This window comes from Phyllobates terribilis, unplaced genomic scaffold (genome assembly GCF_046119375.1).
Source record: "Phyllobates terribilis strain yellow unplaced genomic scaffold, ASM4611937v1 Scaffold_1__5_contigs__length_1240528914, whole genome shotgun sequence".
Lineage (NCBI taxonomy): Eukaryota > Metazoa > Chordata > Amphibia > Anura > Dendrobatidae > Phyllobates > Phyllobates terribilis.
In genome coordinates, this window is record NW_027362761.1 from 616,259,188 (window position 1) to 616,279,649 (window position 20,462).

Below are 20,462 nucleotides of genomic sequence, written 5' to 3' on the forward strand. Positions count from 1 at the left end.
GCGTCAGTTTCCTGGGGCAGAGCTGGGGCAGGGGGCGCTATGAGAAGACTTTCCCATTACTGAGATAGGAGAGGACACTCACTACTGGTCAGAGTCCATGTAGATGGGAGGAGCTCAGCCTCTAGCCCCGCCCTCCTCGCCCCTCCCCCTACACAGAATCTTATCAGTAGCGGCCGTCACCTCCGATCTCAGTGATGGAACAATGTTTCCTAACTGAATAGAGATTTTACCCCGGAACCGAGAATCCTGAGACGGAATAAGAAATACGCAGATTTCTGTGGAGACTCCGGGGAGAAAGTTTCCTATTTCCATCTCGTCTATTCTTACAATTCATGAAGTTTATTCCTCTTATTCTTGTGTAATAAAGACTGATCAGGACGTTGTGTATATTATATGGGAACAATGGGAAATACTGTCACCATGTAACAATACATCGCTTATCAGAATTTGGTAACACAAAACTAAATATATTTGTTATTGGCTTGGATTAGTTGTATTACCGCAGTTACAGCGACCCTCCACCCTGGGACTGAACACTACACATTTCCCTGTACAGTCCCCCTATGGGGTCCTCTGCCCTCCGCTGCCCCCTCAGCTCAGATCGGTGGTCCCTTCCCCCGGCTTCCAGGATGGCCAGTGCAGTGGCATGGGGAGTGCAGTAATACGTCTACACCACCCTCCCCTGCCTTTCCTGTGCTGTGACCTATGGGGCAGCGCCACATCCTATTAATCTCCCAGCAGTCTGCGGGGCGTCACCAGTTACAGATGTATTCTGCACCTGGTTTCATTGCTCCTTTTTGTCTTTGTTAGAGCAGCGGTCCTCCTCCTCCTCCTTCCCCCATCAGTGTTTATCCTCTTAATATCCCGCAGTCACCATATTATACAGCACTGTGCACTTACAATTGCTCATTTTGCCTTTCTACCAAGTTAATTCTTCTCTTTTCTCTGCTCAATGTAGAAACAGGAAGTCTCTTGTCCCTGCATTTATCATTCCCCTCTTCACCTCCTGACACAGCTGCTCCCTCCTTCCCTGCCAGAGACTTTTGCAGTGACTTATGACTCATACAGGGAAAATTGACCTCCAGTTTCTCCATAGAGCTTAGAAGGATTCAGCTCGTCAGTTTTTAATCACATGAAACGATAACCTAATGGAAAAGAGAAGAATTAGCTGGTAGAAAGGAAAATGAGCAATTGTAAATGCATAGTGCTCCTCGTACAGCGAGGTCAGTAAAAATAAATAAAAGATGGAATTCAACAACGAAAAAAAAATTCTCCTGGTCTATAGAGGGAATTTCCAGTTTAAGAAAACTCGTCCACCAGCTGTTTAAGAAAAGGCAACCTGTGCTTTACTTACAAAAGCTGGGCCTGATGTTTATAGCCTGGGAAGAGGGTAATACCCATGGAGCTTCCCAGGCTATTAATGTCAGCTCACAGCTGTACACTTAGCTGGTTATTAAAATGGGGGACCCCCAAAAAATTTTGACGTGCCCACCCCTATAATTAATAACCAGCAAAGGCTAGGCAGACAGCTGGGGGGGCTATTAATAGCCTAGAAAGGGGCTATGGATATTGGCCTCCTTCCGAGGCTAAAAACATCAGTTCACAGCCGTCCCAGAAATGGCACATCCATAAGATATGCCAATTCTGGCGCTTAGCCTCCGCTCTTCCCACTTGTCCTGGTGCGGTGGCAAGTGGTGTAATAGGGTTGGGGTTCATGTCAGCCTTGTATTGGCAGCTGACATGAAGCCCAGGTTAGTAATGGAGAGGAGTCTATAAGACTTCCCCATTACTAACCCCATAGCAAAATTGTAAGAAAAATCACCAAATACCCAGAATAAAAGTAATTTATTTGAAATAATGACACAATCCTTTAAGATTCTTAATTAACCAAAAACAATTATATTTACCGAACACCTAATCCACTGAAGCCCATGTCTCCTGTAACAAAAATGAAATAATAAAGCAACATAATACTCGCCTGTCCGATGTGATGAAATAATCCAGATTGTCCCAAGGCGATCGGATCATTGATAGAACAGTCACATCAGCAGTCACTGATGTAACTGCTCTATCGGGCAGACGGCGATACACTGACAGAAGCGTTATCGCTCCTGCAGTGTATAGCGCTGAGCTGTGGGGAGAGAGGTCACTTGAGTTCATCAGCTGATGAACTCCTGAGACCTTATGGCAATAACGCTGCATGATCCCGCAGCGCTGTGAACGGCGATAACTATGTTACTGACGATCAAAGACCCTGTGTGACAGCGCGGGAAACTACGGATGTTCGGGGCCCCGTTCGGGTTGTGCCTGAACACAAACTTTTTTTGATGTTTGGGTTTAGTCGATGAACCCGAACATCAAAACATTCTCTCATCTCTAGTAAACACTTATTTTGCTTCTGTTTTGGGCTTTGTCTGTTTTCTAGCCAGTGTGAACGTGCTTCTATTTTGCATGCATACCAACTTGATTCCAGATCTTTTTTTTTTTGTTTAGCTTTAGGTTTCTGCATTGAGTGCAGGTAAGGGTGTGGCCACCCTTTATTTCAGCTGGATATCACATAAAAAGCTTCTCACTAGCTGTGCGTCCATGTTTGGGACCTGGTGCTGCTCAGCCCTTATTCACACAGGACGTCACTATGACGCAGGGTAAGGTTTTAGGTTATGTGCACACTGTGCGTTTTTTTTATGTGTTTTTGTAGTGTTTTTTTCTGCGCGGAAATTCACCAAAAACGCTAGGCAATCCGTGTGCCAGGTAATGCAATGACAATCCTGAAGTGCTGTGCACATGATCAGGAATTTTCCTGTCAGGATTGTCATTGCGATTAAATCTGCAGCATGTCAATTCTTCTTAGCGTTTCTGCAGCGTTTTACACCCACAGACTTGAATTGAGTCAGTTAAATCTGCAGCAAAAACGAAGGTATAAAAATATTTGCGGATTTGCTGCGGATGTTTGCTGCGTATCTGACTGACTCAATTCAAGTCAATGGGTCAAATACGCCGCAAAAGCGCACAAAGAATGGTACCCGGGCCGGGGAAGAAGACTACTCCACCCATCATCCGACCGCTGCTCCCGCTGATAACGAGAGAAGGCGCGGCTGAGGAGAGAAGTAGTCTCTTCAGCCAGTGTCTGTGTTAAAAAACAAAACAAAATAAAAAACTAAAAATCTATATTAAAATAAAAACACCTTTAATACTCACCTGTCTGCCGTCCTCCTGATGTCCCCCGGCGACCAAATCACCCGGCGGTACACTGACAGGAGTGTGACAGCTCCCGACAGTGTACATCGCTGCGCTGCCGGGACTGAGTTCACCTGAGTTCATCAGCTGGAGATCATAACAGCGGACATATGAGGGTGAGAGATATGGTTGTTTTGTTTTTTAAATACAGGAGATGAGGGATCCGGTGATTGGGCGTTATGTCAGTATATGCTGGTTTTTTTTAAAAAAATTAATTAATTAATTAAAACTGCGAGGAATTTTATTTAAATAAAATACTTTTTTTCTGGCCGTGTCTTTATTAAAAAGCAGTCAAAACCCTTTACAATGCGGTTAGTAATGGGGATGTCTTATAGACTCCTCTCCATTACTAACCTGGGCTTCATTTCTACTGCCAATACAAGGCTGATATGAACCCCAACCTTATTACCCCACTCGCCACCGCTACACAGCAGTGGGAAGAGCGGAAGCTAAGCGCCAGATTTGGCGCATCTTATGGATGCGCCTTTTCTGGGGCTGGTGAGAGCTGATATTATTAGCCGCGGTGGGGGATAGTATCTATGGCCCCTTCCCTGGCTATTAATATCAGCCGGCAGCTGTCTGTTTTGCCATTTCTGGTTAGATTTTATAGGGTGACACTACATCAATTTTTTTCTGGGGTCCCCCTGTAATCTAGCCAGCAGAGGATAAGCAAACAGCTGTGGGCTGTTAATAGCCAGGGAACATTTTTTGGCTAATGGCCCCTTCCCCAGACACCAATATCAGTTCCCAGCGATCGGCTGTCCCTCAACTGGTTATCAAAATGACGAGAGCCCATGCCATTTTTTTTTAATTTTAGGCTATGTGTCCACGATCCGGACGTAGCAGCGATTTTGATGCAGCATATTTTTGCTGCGTCCAAAAAGCTGCATTCTATTGACCGCATTCAATACATTCTAGTGGTCAAAGTTCTGTTGAGGAGACTTGTGACTAAGCAAGAGAATTTGACATGCTGTGGTCCTGAAAGACACGCCACATGTCAGTGTCCACTGGTGATCCGCAGCCTCAGATGCACTCATAGTGCATCCACTATGCTACAACAACTGGACGCTGTGGGTTTGACTAAGCATAAATATACAGCTTCAAATCCGCAGCGGCTCCTGATCATGGGCATGTACCCAAACTCACCAGCAGCATGTCAATTTCTGCAGCAGACACGATAGTCTCCGCTGCAGATTTTGACGGATTAAAATGTCATCATATGCAGTGGATCAGCAAGTATTAACAAAAGTGCGGCATTAGAAAACAGCGTTTTGGACGCAGCTAAAATACGCTGCGTCCAAAGCGCTCCTGGATGCTGCTCGTGGGGACATAGCGGCTAATGAAACAGCTGTGAGCTGTTATTAATAGCCAGGGAACATGTTTGCCTAATGGCACCTTCCTAGGCTAAAAATTGACGCTCTCAGCTGCTTCAGAAATGACATGAATGGGAATGCAATGAGATTGGGTTTAGCCGACACCTAGCCCTTTTGTTTGGTGATGAAAAGGTGTCAATCAGACCCTTTCATTACTAACCCTAAATAAAGTAAAGAGAAAAAAACACACACATACACACACACACACACACACACACACACACACAGATATAGCGAATAAAATACTTTTTTTGAAATACAACAGACACATTCTTAAATCATTTAAATTAACCAATATACTCACCCCAGGACTGACAGTAATCCAAGGGTTTTTAGCGATGTCCCAAGTTTCTTTTTTCAAATATCTTTATTTAACTCCAAAAAGCATTGATTGATGTACAAAACCGCATAAAAAATGCATCAAAATCGCACGTTTTTTTTCTGCAGTGTTTCTCCTGCCAAGAGATGCAGAAATGGTAAGGAATTCTCTGCATTAAAATCCTGAATGTGTGCACATAGCCTTAATATTAGAGGTTAGGACCATCCTGAACTTGGGCACACCTTGACGTTGCTGGGATGGCTTCTACGCATTTTTTGATGAAAAACTGTGTTTACTAATTACCCAATGTTATTTCTATGCACTGTTACTTATTTATTTACAGCACGGTATTTATTTTGTTTCTGTTTTGGGTTTTGTCGCTTTTCAGGCCAGTGTGAACATGCTTCTATTTTGCATGCAGTTCATTTTTTGTTGGCTTGGCTTAAGTTGCTCTATCAGGCAGCGTCGCCCTCCACACCTCGCCTGAGCTCAGGTCACAGTTTGCTGTCAGCATCTAGTTCCCAGTTAAGGTGTTTTGTTGTTTATCTCTCCTGTTATCTCTCGGCTTGTCTGCTCGTTTATCCTGATCTCTCCGCTCCCGACCTCGGCTACGAATTCTGAACCAGTGCATCCCGCCCTGACCCCGGACCGTCTGACTACGCTTCTACCTCGCCCACCTGTACCCCGTACCCGAGTCTCTGACCCTCCGCTCAGCTGCTGCAGTCCCGGGACTGCCCTGGAGAGGTACCTGGTGTCTACCGGCAGCCCAGCCTATCCACCATCAGAGGCTCTAGTGAATACCGGTAGACACTTAGTCACGCCCCTCCAGGATAAGACCGGCCTGTGGGGTCCGCTCCCGCCAGCGTTACACCCGTTTAAGAGGTTAATATGATGCAATTTAGTTATAAAACATTTCCCACATCATGAACATGATTTCAGCTTCGTTCTTCTGTGACTTTTTCATGTGTAACAAGACTTAACTGTAAAGCATTTCCCACATTGTGAACATGAGTACGGCTTCTCTCCTGTGTGACGTCTTTCATCTACAACTAGAGCTGATTCTTGTGGAAAACATTTCCCCCATTATCGGCCTTACAGACACATTTATTTTATTGATTTTCAAATTATTTATTTTTTTATTTTTCCTCCTCACATTTCTGGAGTCATAATGTTATTGGTCACTAAGCTGTGCAGCTCTTCTGCTATTCACCCTATAAATGTAAGAAAATACTGACAACTGGGCGTTACCATTGTTCCCCTACATTGTCCAATCAGCGCTGAGTGTCAGAAGTGTGGGGACACATGTATGGAGAACGGTAACACCCAGTTATCATCTAATATATATAATCGTCTTATCCCGTCTGTCTGTCTGTCCAGGAAATCCTGCGTCGCTGATTGGTCCGGCCGCGGCCAATCAGCGACGCGGGATTTCAGAACAAGATGGCGGCCGTTAGCGGCGATGCAGCCGGGAGATGAGCGGTGCCGGTCATCTCCTGGCTGCTCGCAGCATAAGTACCCTGACCAGCGGCCTAGGCGGCGCTGCTCCCTGGTGCTCCCTTCACACTTGCCGTCGGGAGATCAGCGACCCTGACCAATCAGTGATATAGGCGCCAAATTTACACTCTCGCCCTCACACGCGCACACCCACAGATGCTCACACTCTCACCCACTCACACCATCACCCTCAGATGCTCACCCTCACACTCACACAATCACACTCATCCGCTCACGCTCACCCTCAGATGCTCACACTCACCCTCAGACTCTCACGCTCACACTCTCACCCTCAGACGCTCACTCACCCGCTCACCCTCAGATGCTCACACTCACACTCTCCCACTCACCCTCAGACTCTCACGCTCACACTCTCACCCTCAGACGCTCACTCACCCGCTCACCCTCAGATGCTCACTCACACTCTCCCACTCACCCTCAGACGCTCACACTCACACGCTCACCCTCAGATGCTCAAGCTCACCCTCAGACGCTCACCCTCACACTCACTCTCAGACGTTCACGCTCACACTCAAACGCTCACCCTCAGACACTCACACTCACCCTCACCCTCAGACGCTCACCCAGACGCTCACACTCACCCTCATCCACTCACACTCACCCGCAGACGCTCACACTCACAGACTCACACCTCCACACACACACCCTCACACGCTCACCCTGTGCTAGCCGGTCATCTCCCGGCAGCTCGCAGCAAAAGTACCCTGACCGGCGGCCTCACTCCCCAGTCCTCCAAAATTCATTAGGGGCCCCGGGGGGATAAATTGGGGGGGTTAATTTAAAGTAGTGCACAACCCATTTAAATACTGCTTCGTGATTAGTCGCGCCCAGTCGGCCGCATACATATTCTAGAATACCCGATGCGTTAGAAACGGGCCACCATCTAGTGTCATTCATAAATGTCGGAGGAACGGCCGGGAATCTGAGCAGCAGTTTCTTTCTTTGGTAACAATTCTTGTCGGAAAATAATTTCATCCTATTTATTGGTGGTATGTTTTTTCAGAACATGGATGAGGACGTCTTCTCACCTTCTTTTGGGAATTTATGTATTTTGCCATTGAAAGAGAATTATTTATTCATGTTAGAGGCTCAGATGGGGGGACGATTTCTAGACGTCATTTTGTTTGTCTGGAGAGACCGTGAGTGAAGATTCTTCTAAAGGGACGTTCCCAAAATCACAATGTGCTCTTATAATAAAGTACACCCTGGATATTGTGAATATAACCCCTGTATAACATCTGGCCTGTTCTGCACATATCACCCCCTGAGTATGCCCCCCAGGGTCTATATACCCAGCAGAGGCCACTGGAGCCAATATACAGCGAGGAGCCACATGTTATATGCCGGGGGGCAACAGGGCTGGATGTTATATACTGGAGGACAACAGGGCTGGATGTTATACACTGGGGGGCAACAGGGCTGGATGTTATACACTGGGGGGCAACAGGGCTGGATGTTATACACTGGGGGGGCAACAGGGCTGGATGTTATACACTGGGGGGGCAACAGGGCTGGATGTTATACACTGGGGGGGGCAACAGGGCTGGATGTTATACACTGGGGGGCAACAGGGCTGGATGTTATACACTGGGGGGCAACAGGGCTGGATGTTATACACTGGGGGGGCAACAGGGCTGGATGTTATATGCCAGGGGCAACGGGGCTGGATGTTATATACTGGGGGGCAACAGGGCTGGATGTTATACACTGAGGGGCAATGGGGCTGGATGTTATACACTGGGGGACAAGGGGGCTGGAGGTTATACACTGGCGGACAAGGGGGCTGGATGTTATATACTGGGGGACAACAGGGCAGGTTCTTATACACTGGGGGGCAATATGGCCTGAAGGAGAAGCCAGAATGCAGTGATTAATGCGTGTGGCCCAATACTTTCCTCCATATAGTGAATCTCCACCATAAATAACACGCTGACAGGGGATATAATCCGTGCATGGTAAAGGGCGCCCCCTCTGGCAGTATCTTGTCTCCATGTTTATACGTTGATTGAACCAGGTCTCAAAAACCGACATGATGTCAGATAACGACAACTCTAGATGCGGCCATCGCAGCTGTTTGTAGATACGAGCTCCTAATCCCTTTTATGATGAAGCAATTCTCCACCCGGCACAGAGGACTAAACATCTGTCATGTACGGTCACTCATAGGCATTTATGTGGTAGCAGGGACTTGTGTAAGACAAATATGGATATAAAGGATGGAAGGAAGATTATAGAAGGTAAAGGAAAATATGCGCTTCCTAAATCATTAAGAAAGGAGTGAAGGCGGCTCCGTTATTCATCGGTGCACAGCCGGACTCTACAGGAGCAGCCGTGCCATCACCGGACGCTTCTGCCGTGATGTGGACAGCGGATAAAGCTTCACTGCACCGGAGACTCCACACGATATCACACACCGGTCATCATCATTATCAGGTATTCCACAGCAACGACACTGGGGCGTTCACGCCGTATCTCACCGTGCAGTCACTATGTCAGTGATTTTGTCCAGAATCGAGACCACACAGTCCCCACTACTCTCTATGGAGATATCGGCAAGCGACCAGTGAGCGTAAGGCGTCACACCTTGGGATTCCAACGCATGGAATATGTGTTTACGCCCTCCGTACGGTCACTGTCAGCTTCACGATACCCCAATTATTAATATTATCTGCCACCACCGTCCAGATTTGATATATAATACAGGCCTGGGCGGAGGTCTGCATTTTGGTAGCGTATGGCTTCGGGGGAGGGAACGATTACAGGACAAAAGAAACAGAACTATTACATTTTATATTTAATCCAAAAGGGAGGCAGTGTTTAGGGAAAAAAATATATAAAAGGATTATACAAAGCAGACATTAAAATACATAAGCAGTTACACAAAATAATAAGGATTAAGGAAGAAACTTACTATACGATCACTGAGACGATTCAATATAGGTGGAGGAGGGGCTCCCCGACTTGATTATACTGTTATCGAACAGGATCCGTTGCTTATAGTCCTTATACCCCTCTGGCAATGAATGCTCCCCCAACCTCAGCAAACTATTTTATGCTGAAGGGAGAGACCTACCCACACACCACTTGTGCTGACATCATGGGGCTGGTCTCCAGACTGTACATTTTTCTTAAAAACGTTAACTCCTGCGATAACTTATCGCTCGTTGATCGCAGAAGCTTGAAAACGACGCCATTTTTTCCGTTATGATTTTACCTTTGTTCAGAGACCACACATGATACAGTTGCCATCTGCTATTTTGCTACTTTTGCGCCACAGCTTCCTGGTTTAGCTTACGGCAACGAGAAAATATGGATACGTTCCTTGGCTGACCCTGCCACTAAACATATAGGTCTCGTTATTATCGGACGTATGGAACTTTAGTTATGCCCCATTTCGTATCGGCTCCGAAAATCCTGCAAGACCTCTAATAAATTCCTTTTGAAGCTCAGGAGTGAGATTTCAACATTTATCTGTAAATTGTCCCCTGCCTTTTCCAGGGGAAAAAAACCCTTGCATTTTAATTCGGTTAGTGACATCTATCTTGCCAGCATTTGTGTAAGGCCTTACTCATGAGTGTGTTAATTGGGTTTTTGTGCGGAGATTTACCTGCAGACAGCTCTTGTCTTGTGACAAGTGGTGGAAAAGGGAAGGGGTGAGGGGGTTCAGGGGAAGAAAGAAAGAATATGTTCAATATTTCTCAATATTTGCCTGACAATCATCATCATCATCATCACACGCCGGTCATCGTCAGACATGCCGGTCATTATTACACACCTGTGGAAACATCTACCGGAATCTCCTCCTTCCCGTCACTCACACACGGCTGATCCCCCCTCGTCATCGCTTCTTCTTCTGTCTCGTCCTCCTCTTTATTCTTAGTCGGATCTTCCTCCTGATATATCAGATGTAACAATCAGCACAATACAAGAAACCACCAAAATCTGTGACATCTATGACCTCGATCAGAAATGTCCCCCCATATACAGATCCAGTACAGGGCTCAGCGTCGTCTACCTGATGACTCTCCGGGATGTTGTGATTCTCCTCTGGACAGTCCTGGGGATACAGAGGACGGGGACATCTCTCTGGTGGATTTCTCCTCCTGGATCCATCTGTAGGAAACAGACAGTGACGGAACAGATTGTGTCATGTGATGATGAGATAATGGGAGTAGTAGTAGGCGACCACAGAACAGACATGACAGTCTCCCTCCTCACCCTGCTGATCGGCCCATATTGCGGTCGCCTCTTGTGCTCCATGTATAACCTCAACCTTAATATCAATCAGATCTTCACCCTAAAAAGAACAATGTAAGATGAGCTCAGGTCCAATCACTTCATGGTCAGATGTTGTGGGGACTTCAGTGTCATCTACCTGATGATCCTCTGGGATGTTGTGATTCTCCTCTGGACAGTCCGGGGAATACAGAGGACGGGGACATCTCTCTGGTGGATTTCTCCTCCTGGATCCATCTGTGGGAAACACACAGAGATTGAATACATGACCTGCCATGTATCTGTCTATATATGTATCAGGGACTAAATTACATTGTTGTGGTCGGCACCACTGGTACCGAGGTCCCAGCGCATTGTGGGACCCAAGTATGAAGTGATAATCAGCGAGGCCAAAGCCTAATGCTCTCAGCTCTGCACTCGGAGGATGAGGACCCTGAGGAGAGGGGCAGAGAAGACCCTCGTCAGTCAGATGAAGGAGCCGTACTAAGAAACACAACTTCTCCAAGTCTTGTCTCCACCAGGGATGGAACCACAGAGGAGCTGGGGAAAGCTCCACATTTCCATCCTACGGTTTCTTCACTTCTAATTCCCCGTTATGGAGGTTGGGGGAAGGACGGTGACCATTTACCAGTGATTGTATTTTGAGAGCTCATGATGTCACCATGAGGACACTGCCTCCCTCCTGGACAGGATCCTCTGGAGAGAACCTGCCGTCCTACTATTAAAAGACGAGTTACTGCAAATTTATTCTTCTTTAAATAGAGATAAATCTCCACATCTGCCTTGATATAGTCATAACTTTATATTTTTGATTTTTCTGTCCTCATAGCAGTACGAGGGCTCTTTTTTATGGGACAGTTACAAAATAAGAGCAATTTCACAATTGTTTTTTGGGTTTTTTACTATTTACTAGGTCACGATACAGTAAAACTGAGCTGGCATTATGATTCCCCAGGTCAGTACGAGTACACAGATACCAAACACGTACAGAAAAAAAAAGTCCTTTCTTGGGTCGCCATTTTCCAAGAACCATAACGCTTTCATGTTTCGGGATCTGGGGCCGGGCGGGGGCTTATTTTTTGTGCCCTGAGAGGATGTTTTTGTTGATACAATTTTGGGGTAGGTTCGATGTGTTGATCGCCTCTTATTGCAATGTTGCGGCGGCCTAAAAACCATAATCCTGGCGTTTCCATTTCTCTTCTCATTACGCCATTTACTGATGGATTAATTTACTTTATATTTTTATAGATCGGCCATTTCTGAACGCAGAGATACCAAAGATGTGGATTTATTTTAATTGTTCTATTTTCAAAAGGGGCAAAAGGGACGTGATGAGTTTTTTTATTCATGTTTTTCAAAAACCTTTTTCTTTCCCATTTCTTACTGTATTGTAGTCCCCTTAGGGGACTTTAAGCTGCAATCGTCTGATCGCTTGTGCTATACATAGCAGCACATCAGCAATGCTATGTATAGTGAAAATCACGATCTATGAAGGACGGCCATGGGCTGGCTTTCACAGGAGGATAATAATGACAGGCATGGAGGTCTTCAGCAGACCCCCTAGCTGTCATGACAACCCAAAGGGTGGAAAGACGCACCCCCTGCCGGCGCACGGTAAACACCGTTGTCAGGGATTGATAGCGGGATGTGACAGGTAAAGAATCGTGGATGGAGCTCAGCTCCAGCCACCACTATTAAAGGCACAAGATCATCAGACATAATGTGCAGGGAAAGATGCAGGCTCGGCGTGTGAGCCCGCATCAAAGTCAGGGAGGCGGCATATGACGTGGAAGGGGTTAAACCAGAGAGTTATACCACACAAGATGGATAATAAATAACATTTCCCACATGTCTACTTTACCTCTGCATCATTTTTTAAACACTTTTTTTGTTGGAAAGAAGTATGTTCCAGCATCAGGATAGGGTGAAAACTTGAAAAATTTATTGCAGACAAATAGATAACGACATCACCCTAGGTCACAGCCAGACAAAACGTGGTTATTAGCAGACGCGTTTCAGACCTGCGTCTTTAATCACAGCTCTGCCGGAACATACTTCTTTCCTACATTGGGCTCCTGCTGAAATGCTGCTTCCGAGCGCGGATTTCCTATGACGGTGAGCTGACTATCTGCTTTTGTCTTTCTCCATATTTTTTTTGTTAGGAAGTTAGAAGGTTTAAAAGTTTATCAGCGATTTCTAATTTTTCCCCAAAAAATTTACAAAATCAATTTATTTAGGGACCACATCACATTTGAAGTGACTTTGAGGGGCCTATATGACAGAAAATACCAAAAAGGGATATTCTAAAAACTGCAGCCCTCAAAACCACATTCAATAAGTTTATTAACCCTTCAGGTGCTTTACGGGAATTAAAGCAAGATTTTTCCACAAAGGTTTTGCTTTAGCCCCAAATTTTCCAGTTTCAAATGGGTAATAGGTGAAAATGGACCCCAAAATTTATCGTACACCAATACCCCATATGTGGGGGAAAACTACTGTTTGGGCGCATGGCAGGGCTTGGAATGAGCGCCATTTGACTTTTGAAGCACAAAATTTTCTAGAATAGATAGCGCATTCATGTCGTGTTTGGAGAGCCCCTGATGTGACTAAACAGTGGACATCCCCCACAAGTGACACCATTATGGAAACTACAACCCTCAAGGAACTTATCTAGATATGTAATGATAATAATGCTTTTGGTTTTACTGGTGTATGAATTTATAATGTGGTGTTATGTGTAAGTTGAGCGCAGTACACCAGATCATAAAAAGGTGTTGTGAAATCAGATTTTATCAATTCGTGGACGTGTGGGACGCTGTGAAGCAATCCTTAATGCAGAGGCCAGGTTTCTCAGGGCAGGTTTCACAATGGTAAATTGTGTCTTTCGTATTCCCCGCTCGGAGCATACTCTGCAGCTTTTCTGTGTTCTTCCATTCCTCGTAGTTGGGGAACCTGGAAAATGTCCCCCTGGTATGATATGGCTCCATCAGTTTCAGAAATACTGGGACCTTCACCTTCCCGAGTGCCAAACATTAGGGCCTTGATGACCAAGTCCTGAATCTGAAGGAAGGTCCCCGTATTGCCTGCACATTGACACAGCACAGAAGCCTTGTACATCTGTACAATGTGCACAGCCAGCTGTTTGTACCATACTGTAGCTTTTCGCATGGCATCGTATGGTTTGAGGACCTGATCGGAGAGATCTACACCCCCGATACTTATTATAATCCAGGATACAATCTGGCTTTGGGACTTGTGTTGTGGGACCTCAGACAGTGACAGAAGAGCTGTGGTCACGGTGTACAGTGGTGAAGGTAAGGACATCCCCCCTGTCCTTATTAGTGACCACCATCAGGTTGTCGCTACATTGGCCTCTGCTTTCGCCCTTTCTCAGCAGTTGCCCATTTATCGGATTAGGGAGGCCTCTGTGATTTCTTCGCACGGTGCCTCATGTACCTGTATGTCTGGCAGAGGGTCCTAAAGAGCAGGATGATGGTGTAGACGTTATCTACGTAGCGGTGATAACCCTGATCCAGCAGTGGGTGCAGCAAGTCCCACACAATTTTCCCACTCACCCCCTGGACCTGTACGGGGTCACTCCAGGTGTCCCTCCCTTCATACACCCTAAACCTGTGGTTACCCTGAGGTGCTCTCGCACAGCTCAGCTCCGTACCTTCTCCTCTTACTGGGCCGGTATTGTGGGAGTTTCAGCCTCCTGTGAAATGACCCAGAGATTCCTCTATAGCGATGTCCCTGTGGAGGTTGTGGCCGCAGCAAATGTTTCTGTAGAAGTTTTCAACTACCGGCCGAAAGTTATATAGACGATCAGAGTTGGGATCTTCTCAGGAGGACAAAGCGCATCATCAGTATAATGCAAACAGGTTTGTATCGCTTCATATCATGACCTTGTCACAGCCATACGGATACCGGTGTGCTGTACAGTATATAGTGTGCTGTGTATAGTGTGCTGTACAGTATATAGTGTGCTGTGTATATAGCGTGCTGTACAGTATATAGCGTGCTGTATTTCTGCTGCATTTACAGGGTTCCATCTGGAGGATGATGATGATGAGGATGATGATGATGGATTTTGGGTGTATAATTCTGTCTGGGCGCCATAAGATTTATTATATCCTCACTGAAGAAGCCAATTTCACCCTGTACCGAAAAACCTGGATTCCTGAGCCGTCCAAGAAATCCGGAATAAGATGCCGATAATATTCGGGGGTGGAATCCATATGGGATCGATTGCTGAAGGGGCTGCCTCCCTCCTAGGATGCCGGGCTGGGGGTCCGGCCTCACTACATGAGGAGGAGGAGGAAGAATAGAGGAAGGTGGGATCGTCCTCACTGAATCTGTGTCGGAGAAAGGAAAGCGTCGGCCTCCTCAGCTGAACAGCGGCTTCTTCACAATGGGCCATTATTATTATATTCTTCTCCCCAGGCGGATGTGTAAGTGGAGCTTTTACACCTGTATTGTGTGGGCCGAGTGGAAAGGGAACTATCTATTATCAAATTTACTATGAAAAATATAGAGAATAAAATTAGAGAAAAAAAAAAGTACTCGATCGCAGGGTCCCAACAAGGCTACCATAACTGCCGGGGGCCTGTAGAAGACCCCTGTCTCTGCCGCCAAGGTTTTCCTATGAAGCCAGGCACTTATAGGATCGCAGGTTGAAGGCCCCATTATCTTAGATTGTTACCAAAATAAGAACAAAAAAAAAATGGAATAAAATAAAAAAGAAACACATTTGTCATTGTCACCTCAGGATTTATCCCACACGGTAAACGCCATAAAAAAGATCAAATGGCCCAAGATACCCAAAATTGGTACCAATAAAGGTCAGCGCTGTATTCTAGAAGATAACAGAAGATAAAGTGAGGGGTCTCAGGGAAAATTCTGGATATTTAACCAGTGAAATATATTCTAAAAAACCCCAAACACACAAGATTGGTGTCGCCATAACGGACCTGGGAAATCACCCAATAAATGCCGAGAAACAAAACCCAAAATATAAATGTGGAATTGTGGGGTTTTAACTGTTTGACTTCACTTCTAATTTGTTCCTGTTTTCAGCACATTATACGGTAAAATGCAGACTTCATCCAGCAGAGAACGCGACGTCCGCGGAAAAATACAACAATTATATCTAATGGAAGAAGGGGAGGAGAAATGCAAAGATGGAAATTTGCCCCATCAGGAAGAGGATGAAACATTGATATTGACTCCTAGGAATACCGCCTCCTGTAGGTGGCGCTAGAGACCCCGTTCTCTGCATATCCTATTTCCCATGGGGCATTGCATGGGCTATAACTCTCTGTACTCAGAATCGCCGCTCTCCTCCAGGAGACACATTCCCCCTATAGAGAAGATGCGCGGTGATCCGACCTTCTCCTCCAGTACGGAAAGTTCTGTGCTTCTCCGCCTGCAGAGCGAGTGGTGAATAGACGCGGGGGCCGAGAACTGCTGGAGCCTCCATGTCAGGCTCTGGGGGGTGAATAGACGCGGGGGCCGAAAACTGCTGGAGCCCCCATGTCAGGCTCTGGTGGGTGAATAGACGCGGGGCCGGAGAACTGCTGGAGCCTCCATGTCCGGCTCTGGTGGGTGATCGGCTCCACCACGCTCCATCTTCATGTCAGGACTCGTGTTTCGGGGTCTGAGGGAAGGTCCGGTGCCGATATTTATCCAGGACTTTGTGCTCAGTACGGAGAAAGTGATTTGTCACAAAGAAGAAGAATGAACGGAGGAGACCAAGGAAGGTCACACAAATGTCAGCCAAGAGGGAGGAGCCGGACGCCCGACCACGACTGATGACGACATTGAGCCTGCACTGATTCTGAGGGACGGACGAGCGACAGCGGATTAGGGGGAAAATCATCAGTAAATTAACCCCGACTCTGCTGAGTAACAATCCATGACAGACTCAGGAACCGAAAGATCTCACAGGAGAGAACGGACAGAAGCGCTGGGACATCTGCAGACAAAATGTGACCGATGCTCTAAGGAAGGGGAAAGATTCTGAAAGAAGCCACCGAGGACGAAGACTCAAGACTGATGAAGACGACAGCGGAGAAACCGCGACTCACAGATCAGAAGAGAAGAATCAGGGAATGAAAGCTGTGAGAAAATGTAAAGAAAACCAGAGCAAGTCTGGAGAAAAATCATCTATTATAGGACGAGGCCGAGAGACGTCATCACATCCCCCGGAGCAAACAAGAGTCTCCTCTCACCTGGTGATGTCAGAGGCCGGAGCTCCTCCATCATCACCTCCTGGTACCGATCCTGGTGTCCTTCTAGATACTCCCACTCCTCCATGGAGAGATAGACAGCGACGTCCTGACACCTTATAGGAACCTGACAACAACGACACCGTCATCACCCAGAATCCTCCAGTGCTGTCCTGTATAATGTCCCAGCAGTCACCTCCCCGCTCATCACCCAGAATCCTCCAGTGCTGTCCTGTATAATGTCCCAGCAGTCACCTCTCCGGCCATCACCCAGAATCCTCCAGTGCCGTCCTGTATAATGTCCCAGCAGTCACCTCTCCGCTCATCACCCAGAATCCTCCAGTGCCGTCCTGTATAATGTCCCAGCAGTCACCACTCCACTCATCACCCAGAATCCTCCAGTGCTGTCCTATATAATGTCCCAGCAGTCACCTCTCCACTCATCACCCAGAATCCTCCAGTGCTGTCCTGTATAATGTCCCAGCAGTCACCTCTCCACTCATCACCCAGAATCCTCCAGTGCTGTCCTGTATAATGTCCCAGGAGTCACCTCTCCGCTCACCACCCAGAATCCTCCAGTGCTGTCCTGTATAATGTCCCAGCAGTCACCTCTCCGCTCACCACCCAGAATCCTCCAGTGCTGTCCTGTATAATGTCCCAGCAGTCACCTCTCCGCTCACCACCCAGAATCCCCCAGTGCCGTCCTGTATAATGTCCCAGCAGTCACCTCTCCGGTCATCACCCAGAATCCTCCAGTGCTGTCCTGTATAATGTCCCAGCAGTCACCTCTCCGCTCAGCAGCTCAATCATCTTGTTGCTGAGCTCTAGGATCTTCTTCTTCCTCTCATGTATCAGGGGGTGCGGGGGAGTCTCTGTGATGGGGCCCGGGCTCCGCCCTCCTGACTCCTGGTGATGGATGATGGGAGTCACACCCTCCCCCGGTGTCTTCCTCACTATTGTGTAATCCTGTGTATGGAGAGAGACACTTAGGGAGAAGAATTCCTTCCCGACTCCAGATCTGACAATCAGTAGAAATCCCGGGATCAATAACCGTCTCCAGTAATCTGGGGCCATAACCTGGAATATTATTACACTCAGGACAGACATCCAGGCCCCTCTACAGCTCTTATAGGGAATCCCCATGACAACTCCTCCTGGCAGAGAGCTGCACACAATCACTGCTCTTACAGTAAAGAATCCTTCTCTTCCTCTTCTGGATTTCCTCTTCCCGATGTCGGACTTGTTACATAACACAATAAAGCTGATAGAAATGTAGAGGAGTTACCTCTCCGCTCAGCAGGGAGATGATCTCCAGGGTGAAGTGTAATAATCTTCTGGTGGTCTCGTCCTCGTCCATCCTCGGGGTCATTCAGGAGAAGGTGGGTTGAGCACTGGATCAGCTGGAGGGATCTCGTCCTGCCGGCATCTTCATGATAAAGGAGAAGATGGAGATCACAGGGGACGATATAACGACAATCACTGAATTCTGCCCCAAATATCCGACATTTATCAGGAAGAATCTGGAGGAAAAGCCACAAACTCCACCGCGGCCTCCTCCACCGATCTGACCGCTGATTATCAGCCTCGTAGGAGGTCGGTCACCATGGCAACTAAACCGCAAGCAGAGGTCGATCGCCGTAGTAACTGCACCTCCAGCGGGGGAAGGTCACCGTGGTACCTACACCTCCAGCGGGGGACGGTCACCGTGGTAACTCCACCTCCAGCGGGGGACGGTCACCGTGGTAACTCTACCTCCAGCGGGGGACGGTCACCGTGGTAACTCCACCTCCAGCGGGGGACGGTCACCGTGGTAACTCCACCTCCAGCGGAGGACGGTCACCGTGGTAACTCCACCTCCAGCGGAGGACGGTCACCGTGGTAACTCCACCTCCAGCGGAGGACGGTCACCGTGGTAACTCCACCTCCAGCGGAGGACGGTCACCGTGGTAACTCCACCTCCAGCGGAGGACGGTCACCGTGGTAACTCCACCTCCAGCGGAGGACGGTCACCGTGGTAACTCCACCTCCAGCGGAGGACGGTCACCGTGGTAACTCCACCTCCAGCGGGGGACGGTCACCGTGGTAACTCCACCTCCAGCGGTGGACGGTCACCGTGGTAACTCCAGCGGGGGGGCGGTCACCGTGGTAACTCCACCCCCAGCGGGGGACGGTCACCGTGGTAACTCCACCCCCAGCGGGGGACGGTCACCGTGGGAACTCCACCTCCAGCGGGGACGGTCACCGTGGGAACTCCACCTCCAGCGGAGGACGGTCACCGTGGGAACTCCACCTCCAGCGGAGGACGGTCACCGTGGGAACTCCACCTCCAGCGGAGGACGGTCACCGTGGGAACTCCACCTCCAGCGGAGGACGGTCACCGTGGGAACTCCACCTCCAGCGGGGGTCGGTCACCGTGGTAACTCCACCTCCAGCGGGGGTCGGTCACCGTGGTAACTCCACCTCCAGCGGGGGACGGTCACCGTGGTAACTCCACCTCCAGCGGGGGACGGTCACCGTGGTAACTCCACCTCCAGCGGGGGCGGTGAGGTGAGGAGGAGCCGCTGCACATCCCCCATACAACACTGAGGAGCCGCAGTCACATGGAGCAGGAGCCTCCACAGGAACAGCTCTGATCTCACCCCACACTCTCCTCTCACAGATTCACCACAAACCCTCCCTGTAATCTCACCGGAATGGCGGGAAGCGGAAACCTGCTGCTGGCTGATACCAGAGAGCAAGAGCTGCGCACACCCAGGACGGAGCTGCTGCACTGAGAGCGGGAGGACCTGTGGTGACGTCACCGCCATGTGATCAGGGGGCGGAGTTCAGGAGAGAAGTGGTGAAGGACCGGTGATAATGATGACGTCCCTGCAGGTCCTCCCGCTCTTCCATCAGAGCTCCGCCTCTGATCACATGACGCTGTTGCTGTGTGTTGCTGCGCCCTCTGCTGGTTGTAGCTGGTTCTTCGCTGTTGTCTCTGCGGTGGTTTCTGCTCCGCTGTCTCTCAGCCCTCAGATGCCTCCTCCGCCTTCTGTTACTGTGGTGAGAGGCTCGGTGCCTCCTTCTTCTGTTACTGTGGTGAGAGGCTCGGTGCCTCCTCCTCCTCCTTCTGTTACTGTGGTGAGAGGCTCGGTGCCTCCTCCTCCGCCTTCTGTTACTGTGGTGAGAGGCTTGGTGCCTCCTGTTGCTGTGGTGAGAGGCTCGGTGCCTCCTCCGCCTTCTGTCACTGGTGAGAGGCTCGGTGCCTCCTCCTTCTGTTACTGTGGTGAGAGGCTCGGTGCCTCCTCCGCCTTCTGTCCCTGTGGTGAGAGGCTCGGTGCCTCCTCCGCCTTCTGTTACTGTGGTGAGAGGCTCGGTGCCTCCTCCGCCTTCTGTTACTGTGGTGAGAGGCTCGGTGCCTCCTCCGCCTTCTGTTACTGTGGTGAGAGGCTCGGTGCCTCCTCCTCCTCCTGTTACTGTGGTGAAAGGCTCGGTGCCTCCTCCGCCTTCTGTCACTGTGGTGAAAGGCTCGGTGCCTCCTCCGCCTTCTGTCCCTGTGGTGAGAGGCTCGGTGCC

The 20,462-nt window shown here is 48.5% G+C and overlaps 1 protein-coding gene across 1 annotated transcript in view; it reads right to left on the reverse strand.

Annotated features, from left to right (window-relative positions):
* Window positions 1-19,958, reverse strand: part of LOC141272976 (uncharacterized) — a 66,346-nt gene extending 46,388 nt beyond the window's left edge. Inside the window, exons 1-8 of the mRNA XM_073684223.1 lie at window positions 19,597-19,958; window positions 18,193-18,333; window positions 17,694-17,873; window positions 16,911-17,034; window positions 10,820-10,917; window positions 10,663-10,741; window positions 10,460-10,557; window positions 10,220-10,337 (exon numbers count right to left, since the gene is read on the reverse strand). Coding sequence (XP_073540324.1) covers window positions 10,220-10,337; window positions 10,460-10,557; window positions 10,663-10,741; window positions 10,820-10,917; window positions 16,911-17,034; window positions 17,694-17,873; window positions 18,193-18,276 — 781 coding nt within the window. The 5' untranslated portion in view covers window positions 18,277-18,333; window positions 19,597-19,958. The remainder of the gene's footprint in view (window positions 1-10,219; window positions 10,338-10,459; window positions 10,558-10,662; window positions 10,742-10,819; window positions 10,918-16,910; window positions 17,035-17,693; window positions 17,874-18,192; window positions 18,334-19,596) is intronic.
* Window positions 19,959-20,462: the final 504 nt, after the last annotated feature.